Source organism: Lissotriton helveticus, chromosome 8 (genome assembly GCF_964261635.1).
Source record: "Lissotriton helveticus chromosome 8, aLisHel1.1, whole genome shotgun sequence".
Lineage (NCBI taxonomy): Eukaryota > Metazoa > Chordata > Amphibia > Caudata > Salamandridae > Lissotriton > Lissotriton helveticus.
In genome coordinates, this window is record NC_136069.1 from 1,106,412,501 (window position 1) to 1,106,424,662 (window position 12,162).

A 12,162-nucleotide genomic window follows, 5' to 3' on the forward strand; every position below is an offset into this window, starting at 1 on the left:
ACAGTTTAGTATGTGAATGCTTCTCTTACATTCCGGGGGGCATTTTATCAACAACTAGCGATATTCATCGCTAAATAAGCTTAGCGACATTATTTTTATCTCCGCGCTTTGCCGGATTTTATCGCAGAGATAATGTGCTATTAGCAACGTTTATCTCAAATGTGATAAAATATCGGGTGATAGCGGCAAAATGCATGAATATCGCTGGGAATACAGTGATATTCAGGCATTAACACCAATAGGGTATTATCCTGAATATCCAACTCCCATTGGATATACAGGTTAAGAAGTGGTCTGAGCAGACGTTAGTGTTTGGCAAAATTAGCGCTTAGCGCAAATTTTTTAATCGCTTTGCCTGCGTTGTAATAGGCGATAGCGATGTTAGCGACTACTTTCAGTCGCTAACCGGTTGGGTACGCCCACTTTGCATGTCATTAGCGATAAATATCGCTGACATGCAAAGCGGGCCCCAAACCGCTCGCTATCACCTAAAAGCTGTCGCTAACTGATGTTAGCGACAGCTTGCTAATAGGGCGATGGAATTATCGCCCGCCTTTGCTAATATGCCCCCATATTCGTTGCTTTAGGAAGGGGGAGGAAACATTATTTTGTGAGGTAATCTTTGGCTGACCCCTATACACGTATGTATAAATGAAGATTTTTTGTCAGTATTCTCTTTGATACACCAGCAGACGAGCCACATTAAAAAGCATTATTAATAGTCCATGCTTGAGCAGAACTTTGCTACCTATTATTTTTTGCCCTTATGCTGGTTGTTTTATATCTTTTCCTGTACGATTTAAAATTACTTAAATTCTAAATTATTTCAATATTTTTCAATGCAAATTATACTTATTTATAAAACTATAATAAGCATACACTCGTGGTCTAGTAGTTAAGACTCCAGATCACAGCAGGATGGTGTGAAGGCTCCAAAGGACAGGAGGTTTGGTCCCTTTTCCTTTTTTAATAAGAAATCAAATGATGTATGAGGCTTCTATTTAAAGAGGCCCAAAGACCATTCACCCTCATTCTCATTTTGGAAAGATGGAGGGAAGGAAGTAGAGTGAGAATCGTCATAATGTTGAGGTGCAGCATTAAGAAGTTTTTTCCTCATCATCCATTTCCTCAACTCCAAGTGCACTTCTGTTTTTCCATTTCATACGCTGGTCTAAACAATCTTATCTGGCCTAGGTACTATGGATTTTCCCCCTGTGAAACATCCTGACCCATATCCTGCTGAGGGACACCCTGATGATGATGATCAAGACCTCTTGCCTAAAGGTAAACATGATAGGGGCCTTCAATTGCAAGGGGGCTTTTTCCTTATTAGAGAACTTTTGGGTTATGAAGAACAAAAGCTTGAGGTAGATGATTTCTACCCTCAATATTAACTAGTAGATGCTATACCCTTGCATGGAATGTAAAGAACTTTGGGGCGATTATAAGTTTAGCTGTGTGGAAGCTGGGCTACCATACCACTGCCCCGACCCCCACACCGCCAAAGCTGTGTGTGCAGTGCCTGCCAGATTACGAGTTTTCTTGTGTCTGACAGGAGTTTATTTGGCAGTCCCACTGCAGTGCCTCTGAAAAAGGGCATCACAATGAGAGCGTCAAAGGAAGTTACTGCGTGGCCTTTAAGGTGGTCCCATGGCTGTCCGACCGCCCCCCCCCCCGCCAGTAATAGGACCGCCATAGTCATAATTTGGCCATGAATTTAAAAAAAATGTAAAGCCAAGTTAGGGACTCCAAGATTTCTACCCAGAATATGTCATTTTTAAAGATGAATTCCCTCAAGTACTGAAAGCGAATTCCATCATGCTATCCTCATCTTCCTTAGCTTCAGAAAAAGTATCTCTTTCTGACCCTTTTGGATAAAGAAGTTTAGGGGAGCAATATTCCTTCCCAAGTACTCAGTCTCATGTCTCTCAATTATTAATACAACCTCAAATGACTGCCAGAGACTTACTTAGAGTGCAAAGTTTTTATAAAATCTACAAATGCAGTGGTACCCATTGAATCCTCCAGTTCACCATCTGCAGCAATACCGGTCCCAATAATTAGAGAATTAAGAGATTCAGCTTCTGATAACTCCAGGTATTTCCCAAACATTATCTTGGTGGCTAGTTACAGAGCGATGTTAAAGAAGATTCTCTTTCACTGCTTCTTCTCCACTAATTATAACAAATGATGGAAATCATTAGTCATTGACGCAGGGGGCTAATTTAGAGAATCAGGAAATTCAATGTCGATGATCTCAGATCGAAAAGAAGAAATCCTCAAACTAGAGTGAATTACTGGCATTCTTTTGAGCTCTTCAAGAGTTTCTTTTGATTATTCAGTGAAAGCAGTTCTAATAAAAACTTGCAACTAAGGGCACGATTCTAATGAAGTATGGAAAGGTTCCCAACCGATGGGGTTTTGGAATGGTTCTGACCGAATCGGGAGAATCCAACCGGAGAGTAGGATGCATGCCGATGCTAACAGGTACTGTTTGGTTGGACTCCCATTGACTTCAATGAGATCCTTTGTTCCGACTGAATGCATAAGCTTCCATTGAAGAAAGGGGTGGCTGGGGAAAATCGGGCACCCTGTGGCGGGCACCAACCGGTGCCTGCCACATTGTGCATGGCTGATAAGGGGGACCCATAGGAACCCCACGGGCCCGATTGGGAAGGCTCCGGGTTCAAGGGGGCCCACTACAGGCCCCCAAAGTCTGATTTTAACTGCCGATTTGACTCAGATGGCACGATTCGGAAAGGCTGTCCAAATCCAGCATCGTACTCGGTCGTTCGGAAACGCAGCCCATAGAGACGAACGATTCCGCTCCTTACGGCTAGGGTATTCCCAATGTCATTGGGTTCAGATTGGGATATTCCTAACGCCTAACTCGAATCGTACTCGGTCAGTCGGAACCCTTTCAAGTCGCTCATAAAGACACGTTCCCAATCCGATTTGGACAGAGCAAATGCCTTTAGGAGGCCTTCCTAACCGCATGTGACTCAAGCCCTAAGTAGTGAAATCATGTTAATATAGAAGAGGGAATCAAGATCCAAATGTGTGTCACACAAGCTGAAAATATTTGCCCTTCGCCAGAGATTAATCTAACATCTCTTTGTGCAACTTATATTTTGTGGAAATGAAATCAAACAGCAGGTAAGTTAAGCAGAATGTTTCCTGTCAATTATCAGCTGCAAAAAGAGTCTTTCCAGATGATTGTGAATTGGTTCATATTTCTATGTCTTGCAATGTTTTCCTCAAAAGAAAGTCCTTCACCCAATTATTTGTGGAGGCTTGGTGTCAGGAAGACTGTGAAGTGCATGCCCTGTTTCTCAGTTGGCCCAACACTGCACTATTTCATTTCCTCTCATTTCCCTCCTATCCAAGAGTGATGAGGAAGATCCAAAGGGAAGCAACTTTGGTGATCCTAGTAGCACCTTTTTTTACTTCACCCACCATGGTTACTTTATGTTTGCAACCTGCCAGTTGCTCCTCTAGTTCATCTTCCACCCACCCTGCCTTCTCTTAAACAGTATCTGACTCACCTTCACCTCATAGCATTTAGGCTGAGAGGCTAGGTCTGTAACTTCATGGGTGTTTCAGGGGGTGTCTCTAGAAAATAATTCAGAGTCCAATAACTGTAGCTTATTAAGTCAAGTGATTGCTCACTTCTGGTGAAAAGACAGAGGTTCTCTAAATCCAGGATATTGTGATGCCTTTCTAATTCCAGCCTTTTACAGGACATTTTTTCTAAGGGTCTAGCTGTTTCTACTTGAGCTGCTCAGTGGCTGCAATTTGAGAGTTTGTAGAACCACCCTTCGATTCCCAGATAGCTTAGAATTCTTATGAATAAAAGGCCTACTGTACACCCTCCAGTTACTCCATGGGATCTGCCTAGATTATTGAAAGGACTGCAAGTGCTCCACTTTTGAGCCATTTTCTTCTGTTTCCCTCTCAAGTTTGTCTGCTAAAGTTGCCTTCTGGCTGTGAGTTGTACATGTAAATTAGGTTAATTGGGATACTTAGTTATTTCAGAGCTTTGTTTACAATGTTTTCTTGATAGAGTTCTTTTAAAATAAGGACTACATTTTTTGCCTAAAAGCTCTTCTCAAATTATCTTTTTTGGAGCTAATACTCCTGTTTTTCTTCCTGAGAACAGAATGAATCTGAGATTGAACAACTTCTAAACATTCATAGGGTTATTTTCATTTACACTGAAAGGATCTTTTTTGTAAAATACCCTTTGTCTGTCTCCTATAGAGTCAGTTCAAAAGTTTAACATGGCCTTCCACATCAATTTTACGTTGTTGTATTAGCATGTTCTGCTTGAGGCCAGGATGTTTCCAACATTCATGGAAAACCCACCAGAAGTGTTGGTAGGAGCTTCATGGGCAAGAGCAAAAGGAAATCTTGTTAATGAAATACAAAAGCAGCTACATAGGCATACCCAGGGGTGGACGGAATGTTTCATTCCAGCCATGGAATCGGCACAATTTGGCCTCTCTGCATTGCTCTTGTTACGCAGAGTTCTGGCCAAGTTCTGCCAAACTTCACGTGGCAGAAATGTTTGCCCACAAGACTCCAGAAATAAGAGCAAGATTTGGCATTCCCTAGGGTGAATTTCTAGCACCGGTGATTTCAAGTGGTCACAATCAAATGCTGCTTCTTCTTCAGTAGATTAGCTGCTGCTTGAGTAGATTTTCTACTCCAGTGGCAGCAAAATCAACTTGAATGGCCACACACTCTTGCACAGTGTGCCATTCACACAGGTTTTTCAGCCCGCCTCGTGCTACCGGCACTAAAGTGCAAGGTGAGCAGTGCGACGTGCACATTTTCAATCTGTTGGCAGAACTCCGCAGAATCTCGCAAAGTTTGTATGCAACTCCACGGAATTCTGCTGAGTAAAATTCTGTGAGTTCCTCCCACCCCTAGGTATACCCAAATGTGTTTAGTTTTCATTCCAATACAGTTATCTTAAACGCTGAATCTTATTTTGCCTCTCAAATTATTTATGAAAGAAAATTTGCATCCTTCATAATAAAGTGATGCGTGGAGGCGGATAGTAATGATGAAACGCTGCATTGATGGTGCATGTAACTGAAGTCTAAGAAGCCACACTTGGTTGTACTCCAATTTTAACAGCTTAATTTTATACACACATGCACACACCAAGCAAAGACTACGTGTGTGGGCATGGTGAGGTGTGGGGTGTGGGATGGGGGTCCAGGTTTCTATAGGTTATGCATATTCACAAATATCAGATATCTTATTTATGCTGCATAAGCAATGATGTAGCCAATCAGTTTAACTTTTAATACCCCTGAAATACACCGTAAAACATGTATTTTTATTTCAGGAAAAGCAAAGATTCTGAGCTGCACAGCATTTGTGGGGTCCCCAGATAAAGAAAGTGCGAACTCACTGTATTGGCTTGGAAAAAATCTGAGAGACAATGAGGATCTGTTCTTTATGGACCCATGTCAAAATGCATCTGAAATACCCTGCGAGATGCGAGTCACATCAAAGTAAGGATATCAATGGCCCTGTATTGAAACTAGGGTTTAATACTCTTGTTACCTCAAAATAAATGTATTGTTGTAACAATGGAATGTCAATTGCTGCAATAACATTGAATTGATCAATAAAATTATCTTTCCTGACATTACCTCAGCTTCAATGCACTGGAAAATGTTATCCCATCCATTACCCTATTGGATTATATTAAACATCCTTTGTACCATTAACTTAACACTCCTCATTATGACCTTTACCTTGTGACTAGTGCCTAGCACTAAATATAACCCAAACCTTTAACAATGATATGTATTTATTTTGTATTAATGTGATTATTTTAAATAATGTTTCAATATAATAAATATTACACCATTACCCTAACTATATTGCTACCCATAACTTTACATTTAACCCATGTCATTTCATTGCAGTGAATTATTTTACTTTAATACATGTAAATGAATTCTTTTGTCCGTCAACCAAACACACTATTTTGTAGTCACAAATGCTGAATCATTTGTTATTAGTTAAAATAAATTAAATTAATTAGGGGAACTCCAATATAACCCTAATGGTATCTTCTTTTATATCTTTATTTAGGATTTTTCACACATCAATCATCATAGCAACTTTATCGTAACTTTATCAACTTCGTACATGTGTATCAATGTCTTTATTACCTCATTCGTATTGTGTATGCACATTACTTTTTCCGATTCGACACACATATTTAACACCCCTCGAACATAGCATTGTGTCTATATTAACCACCTCCCACAGCACATCTACCTTCCTTTATGTTTATCTAAGTTGCTTCTCTGTATCTTACTCCCTATTATTTTAAGAACCATGCCATAACCGTTCTCCTCATTCAATCTCCCCTATTACACCTCTAATTTTTATCCATCCACTAATATGAGTTCCCTTTCAGGATTTTGTCATTGTATTCATCGTCTGTGCCCATTCTGCCAAGTCCTCTCTAATCCCTTATCTGTACTGACTTCTCTCATTTGTAATTCTTCAGCCAGTGTCCATTGCATCATATTTTTTTCCTAGGCAATCCTGGTCCTTCTCTTGTCCAAAAGACAGTGTATTGCTAATTGAGATTTAGCTTCTAGTAAGCCTAGTGCTGTAAATATAGAGTGTTACTTCCTTTTTTTGGGATTTCAATACAATATCCAGCATGCATTTTCTGATTGGTGCCTCTAATTTTGTACCTAGTGACAACAGGGAAGGCTTGGGTCCTGTACTCCCCAGACTGGACCGCCCAAATATTGAAATCACAGAAAGGTGTCAAGGAAGGTTTATTTTAAATATTCACAATAAACCTGAGTTCACTAATTCTGAGCTTTTTGAGCATTTTTCTGCTCAGTTTTGATACTTCAAAAAGACATTCATAATCAATTGATTTATGAATGTCTTTTTGAAGTATCAACATTCATTGACACCTTTCTGTGATTCTAATTTCATATCTGTCACTCCCCAATACCCAGATGTTTTTCTAAAGGTCCAAGTCATACATATGAATGTAGACTATCAGCCTGTGCATTTTGGGCTCTCTGAGAGTCTAGTAGGGAATATTCTGTGTAGTCTGGAGAGGGTCAGGTAAGTTTGATGTAATTACCTAAATTGTACTAGTTTAAATCTGGTGTTGCAAGTAATTCCTTGCACTCGCTCACAGGTTCCCTATTCTTCATCTGTAAGATGTTTCAGTAGGTCTCTTTCCCATGCCTGCCTTGACTTCAGCCAAGCCTGTCATCTCTCAGCCTTCAAGGCTTTATATGTGCATGACTCGATGCTACAGCCCTTTCCTGGCAAGACCTCAAACACCTCCTGGGCCTCTTCAAAGGTTAAAATCTTGTCTCCCAAATATAGATGTTCCAATGTTTGACATTCCCCTCCCCCTAGGTAGTTAGTGATACATCAGCACGTATTTGTTGAAAAGGTTGTAGCCACCGTATCTGAAGGGAGGCTTCCTCAGTACTCTAATCTGACTGTAGTCTCCTAGGCTGTCATCACCTGCCTCACTGCATATGGAATGTCATCTGGGAGTTTGTCTCCTTCCAACAACCAAATTAGCAGTTTCTTCTGTTAAATGCCTATGTAACCATTTCCCCTGTTCTCTGCGTCAGCGCACAATCCTACTGAATCCTAGCAGTTCGGCTACATAGTATAGCTCAAGGTCTGGTAAACCAAGCCCTTGCTGTTCTCTGTTCAGCTTTGGCGATTCAAGTTAAACTCTGCTTCTCTTCCTGGTCCATACCGGAGACACCAGAAGGTTGCCTAGTTCATTTGTGGTCATTATTGGTATCAGGCACATTGTATTTTGAAGTGTGTATAAACAAGGGGAAGGAACACCATGTTGTCTATTGCTACTCATAATATAAAATATGAGCATGTTCCAGAATTGAATAGAGATCCTCAATTCCTGCATTATCTCCCCCCACATGTTATAATCATACTGTTTTCGAAATGTGTGCACCATCCAAATCTCTAAGAAGCAGAACCTGTCCAACTACTCTTGTATGCCTGTTGTCTGGAACTCACTCTGCATTTTCCCTACCAGTCTCACAAGTGAAAATATGCCCGTTGTTTCCAACTAATGTGCAAGCCCAAAGATTCTACAAACTTACCTGACTCTTGTAGAAGCAGAGGGACTGAATACTGCAATGGCTTAAATATAATTTTTTATCATCCGCATACATAAACACAGTATGTATTACATCACCAGATCTGGTTGCCTCATTACTTCTCTCAACCAGATTGTGAGTTGTTAAATTGCTAGGGCAAACAATAATGGTGGCAGAGGGTAGCCCTTTCAGGTTTCCCACTCTAATTTCCATTTAATCAATGTCACATGACCCAATAGGACCCATTACAAGAAGTTAGGTCTAAAGGCAATTTTAGTGAGAACTACAAACATATATTCCCAGCAGAGTGTATAAAACACCTTTTCAATATAAAGCACTTCTAGGGCGCCTTCCATTTGTGTTTTCTCTGTCATATGTGGTACATGGCTAAGGCACCTCATATCCATTAGAAGGCTGTAGCCAAGAATATATTTGCCTTGGTTGTCTTGCAGTTGGTTCCCAGCTATCCTCCAAAATCTAATATTTCAGATAGCACATTTCTACCCACATTTAACATATTAACATATTTAACAGTCTTTATGAGCCTGGGTCCCTTGGATCTGTCCAAGTCTGTCTGGAAGCATATACAAAAATACTTGGTAAAACTCCAAGGGAATCTATCCAAACCCAGAGTTTTCTTGAGAGGCAGCTTGCTTGGGCTACTGCAAGCTGCTGCACTCTTCCATTGTTTGAGCAAATGTAAAAGTAAAGCAAGAGCAATGAAGGGAGGAAGGAGATTCAAGCGCGATGTGCAGATGGGAAGGGTTAAAGTTCACCGAAGGTGATGTGGACTTGAGGAGGGAAAAGGGAGAAACCAGAGAGAAGGGCAGGACCTGGGATGGGAGAGGAATATTGAGCGAGGCAAGCCTAGGAGTGTAGGAGGAAAGAGGGTGCAATAGGAAAGGAGAGGCTAGCGTTCAGTTGTATCCTAACGGCGGGAGTCTCAAGCAGTCTCTGAATCCTTTAACCTCCTGTGCCTGAAAAATGAACGTGTCTCTGTAATGCAATGGGTGCTCATGCAAAGTACTCTCATACCTGCGGGTTGAGTTTGCGCTATATAAAACAGCAACAAAAAAAACTGTGTTGGGAGAGGGGTGGCAGCCCCAGAGAATGTAAAAGTAAAATAATTAAAAAAACAGAAGCAGTGAAGGGAGGGAGGGGATTTAAGCATGACGCTCTGAAGGAAATGGTCAAATATGACCTAAGGTGAAGTGGACCAGAGGAGGAAAGAGGGAGAAACCAGAGAGGACGGAAGGACCTGGGAGGGGAGAAATACTGAGCGAAGCATGCCTAGGAGTGTAGGAGGAAAGAGGGAGGAAAGGGAAAGAAGATATCAGCGTTTGGATATGGCTCAACGGCGGGAGGCTCAAGCATCCTGTGATACAGGGCAAATCCCTTAATCATCCATGCCTGAAAAAAATGAACGTGTGACTGTAATACAATGGGTGCTAATGTAAAACGCTCTCATACCTGTGGGGTCGAGTTTGCGCTATATAAAACTTTTTAAAAAAAGCAATGTTGGGAGAGTTGTGGCACCTCCAGTGCTGTCTACAGGTTCCCTTACCTTCCAGTAGAAGATGCCTAGATGCTCCAATTTAGTGATGCTCACACGCTGTTTGGGCTGCAACCAATGTGGCTGCCTCTGGTCCTCTGAGGACTCGTCCATGTGCCATGCTTCAACCATGATTGGAGCTCTGCATATGTAAGTAAAAACAAGCCCAATCCTCTTTAAAAGAAAGCACAAAACAAATATCCTGCCAAAAAAGAAACCCAACTGATGGTGGACATTGAAAAGTAAAGAAAAGGCTAAATACATTTAATAAATGGAGCCGGAGGCATGGTGCAGGAGGCAGCTATAAAACAACTGTGGCAGTAAGAGGAGATGGGTGGGAGGGATAGTATGTTGGCATACAAGCAGCTATGGCACAGAAGCTGAACACAGGCAAACAGTAACAGACCAGGAAACAAGGAAAAAAATAGTCCCCATAAGAACATATAAAGAACCAAGTAGTTTGAAGGCGTTGTAGGCAAGATGGCCGCTGCTGGGCTGTAGCAAGCAGTCGCACTCAATTCCTCTCCCTCCTAGGTTCATGCTGGAGCACTGAATAGGATGCTGCACGCCTCCGATGGCTTTTGAGCACTGGTTACATGCGGGCTTAAAGGAATACAAAGCGTTCAGCACTCAACTAAAGATTAGCGTGAACAGCCTGATCGCCATAATTTCTCGTCCAAAGCTGGCCTCCAAGCTGCCCCCACGGCCCCACAGGCAAGAGAAGGGTAAGGACAAGCTGGAGTCAACAGCGGTAAAATCTAACGCAGACAATATAACAGAGAAGGGTCCACCAAGTACAGCTTTGTTGCAGCGGTCCCTTGGAGCTGTGCGGAAAAATACAACCCTCGCCTTGAAGAAGAAAACGGAGCTCCGTGGTAGAACAGGCGAGCGAGGCGAGCGCGGTAGCCCGGAGGAAGATCAGGCCGTATCAGCACAGAAGTATGGAAAAGAAGGCGCCAAGCAGAAAAGTAAGGACCCCACAATGAGGCAACCTACCCTGGCTGAGCCCGAAGCCCACGGAACAGCAGGACGTCAACCCGGCTGGAAACAAAGACGGAGCCGTCCTCGAGGACGCTGCGAGCGAGGTTGCTAGGCAACACTCCAGCACCGACGCAAGCTCACTGACGGAGGATCCCGCGGCAAGGCATGAGAGCGGCGAGGGGAACTTCACTTCAGGAGTACTGGAATCTGTGGAAACTGTCGTGTGTGAGGAGGTAGTGGACACCACTGACGCTGGTAATGCTGACATGCTGAGTGCACTAATGCTAGTGGAGGCTGAAATGAATACCCCGCGCCAAACAGTGAGTACCTGGGGGAGCAGCATTAGTTTATCAAACAAGGAATACATGGCTAATGGAATTTCCCATGAGGGCCTGGACAGAGGGGCTGGAGGCTCACCAGAAGGGGACTGTTTTTTCTCTCTAAACAAAGATTCTGAATCTCTGCAAACTAGTGAAGTGAGCTCTTGGGAAGGGTCAGACACAGGGTCTAGTATCTCTGGCAAGGGGAGCACGCAGAAGAAACAACACTCTAAAACCAGGATGCACGGCTCTGGGTCTCCTGCAGGAATGGATAAAAGGCTAGTGTGGGACTATTCTGCCACCTCACAAATTTACCAAGATGAAACCAATCAAGCAATAACATCTGGGGAGGGTCCTCCTAATACTCCAGTGCAGCATGCCTCACTAGACTTATTATTTAACACCCTTAAGTAGATGCAGGGGGAAGCAAGATCAGAAAGCCGTAGAGCTAGACAGGCTACCAAGAAAATTCATAATACACTAAGAAAATTGAACAAACTTTACGATGAAGTGGCAGACAGAGTTACGCAGGTTGAGGAGAGGACGGGAAAGCTGTAAGACGACATGGGAAGTTGGCAGTCCTTCAAAACGGGGCAGGAGAAACTAGCAGAGGACTTTCAGTGGAAGCTGGAGGATTTTGAAAACCGCCAGAGGCGGAACAATGTTAGAATTTTGGGTGTGGCAGAGGTGACAGAGGGGCAGGATGTCAGGCTATGTGTGGTAAATCTGCTGAGGGGGGCATTCCCTGACACTCACTGGCAATGGGAGAACGAGGTGCAAAGAGCGCATAGGTTCCCATTCACAATGAAGAAAGAGCGGGGATCAGGGGGAATGGCCAGGGGGGATGCCCAGGGCAATATTGGTGAATGTAGGGAACTACCTGCTGAGACAGGAGATTATTGACAAGGCCAGACCAGATTCCAGGCGCTCATTCGATGGCACCACCTTCTTTGCCAGGTCCGACTTCTGTCATGTCACTGTGGAAAAAAGGTGGAAGCTTTGGCAGTTAATCACACCCTTCCAGGCTTCAGGCTCAGAGGCTTATCTCTTGTTCCCAGCCAGGCTCAAGGTAATCACAAAGGGGAAAGTAAGGATGTTCTTTTCAGAAATCAAGGCACAGCAGTTTCTGGAGGAATTAAAGGGACAGAAGGGTGGCTAAGAGGCA

At 42.9% G+C, this 12,162-nt stretch overlaps 1 protein-coding gene across 1 annotated transcript in view; it reads left to right on the plus strand.

Moving 5' to 3' along the window:
- The window catches only part of LOC144773855 (interleukin-18 receptor 1-like), a 275,348-nt gene that overhangs the window by 176,104 nt on the left and 87,082 nt on the right, over positions 1-12,162 (plus strand). Inside the window, exon 6 of the mRNA XM_078658943.1 lies at positions 5,357-5,525. Coding sequence (XP_078515069.1) covers positions 5,357-5,525 — 169 coding nt within the window. The remainder of the gene's footprint in view (positions 1-5,356; positions 5,526-12,162) is intronic.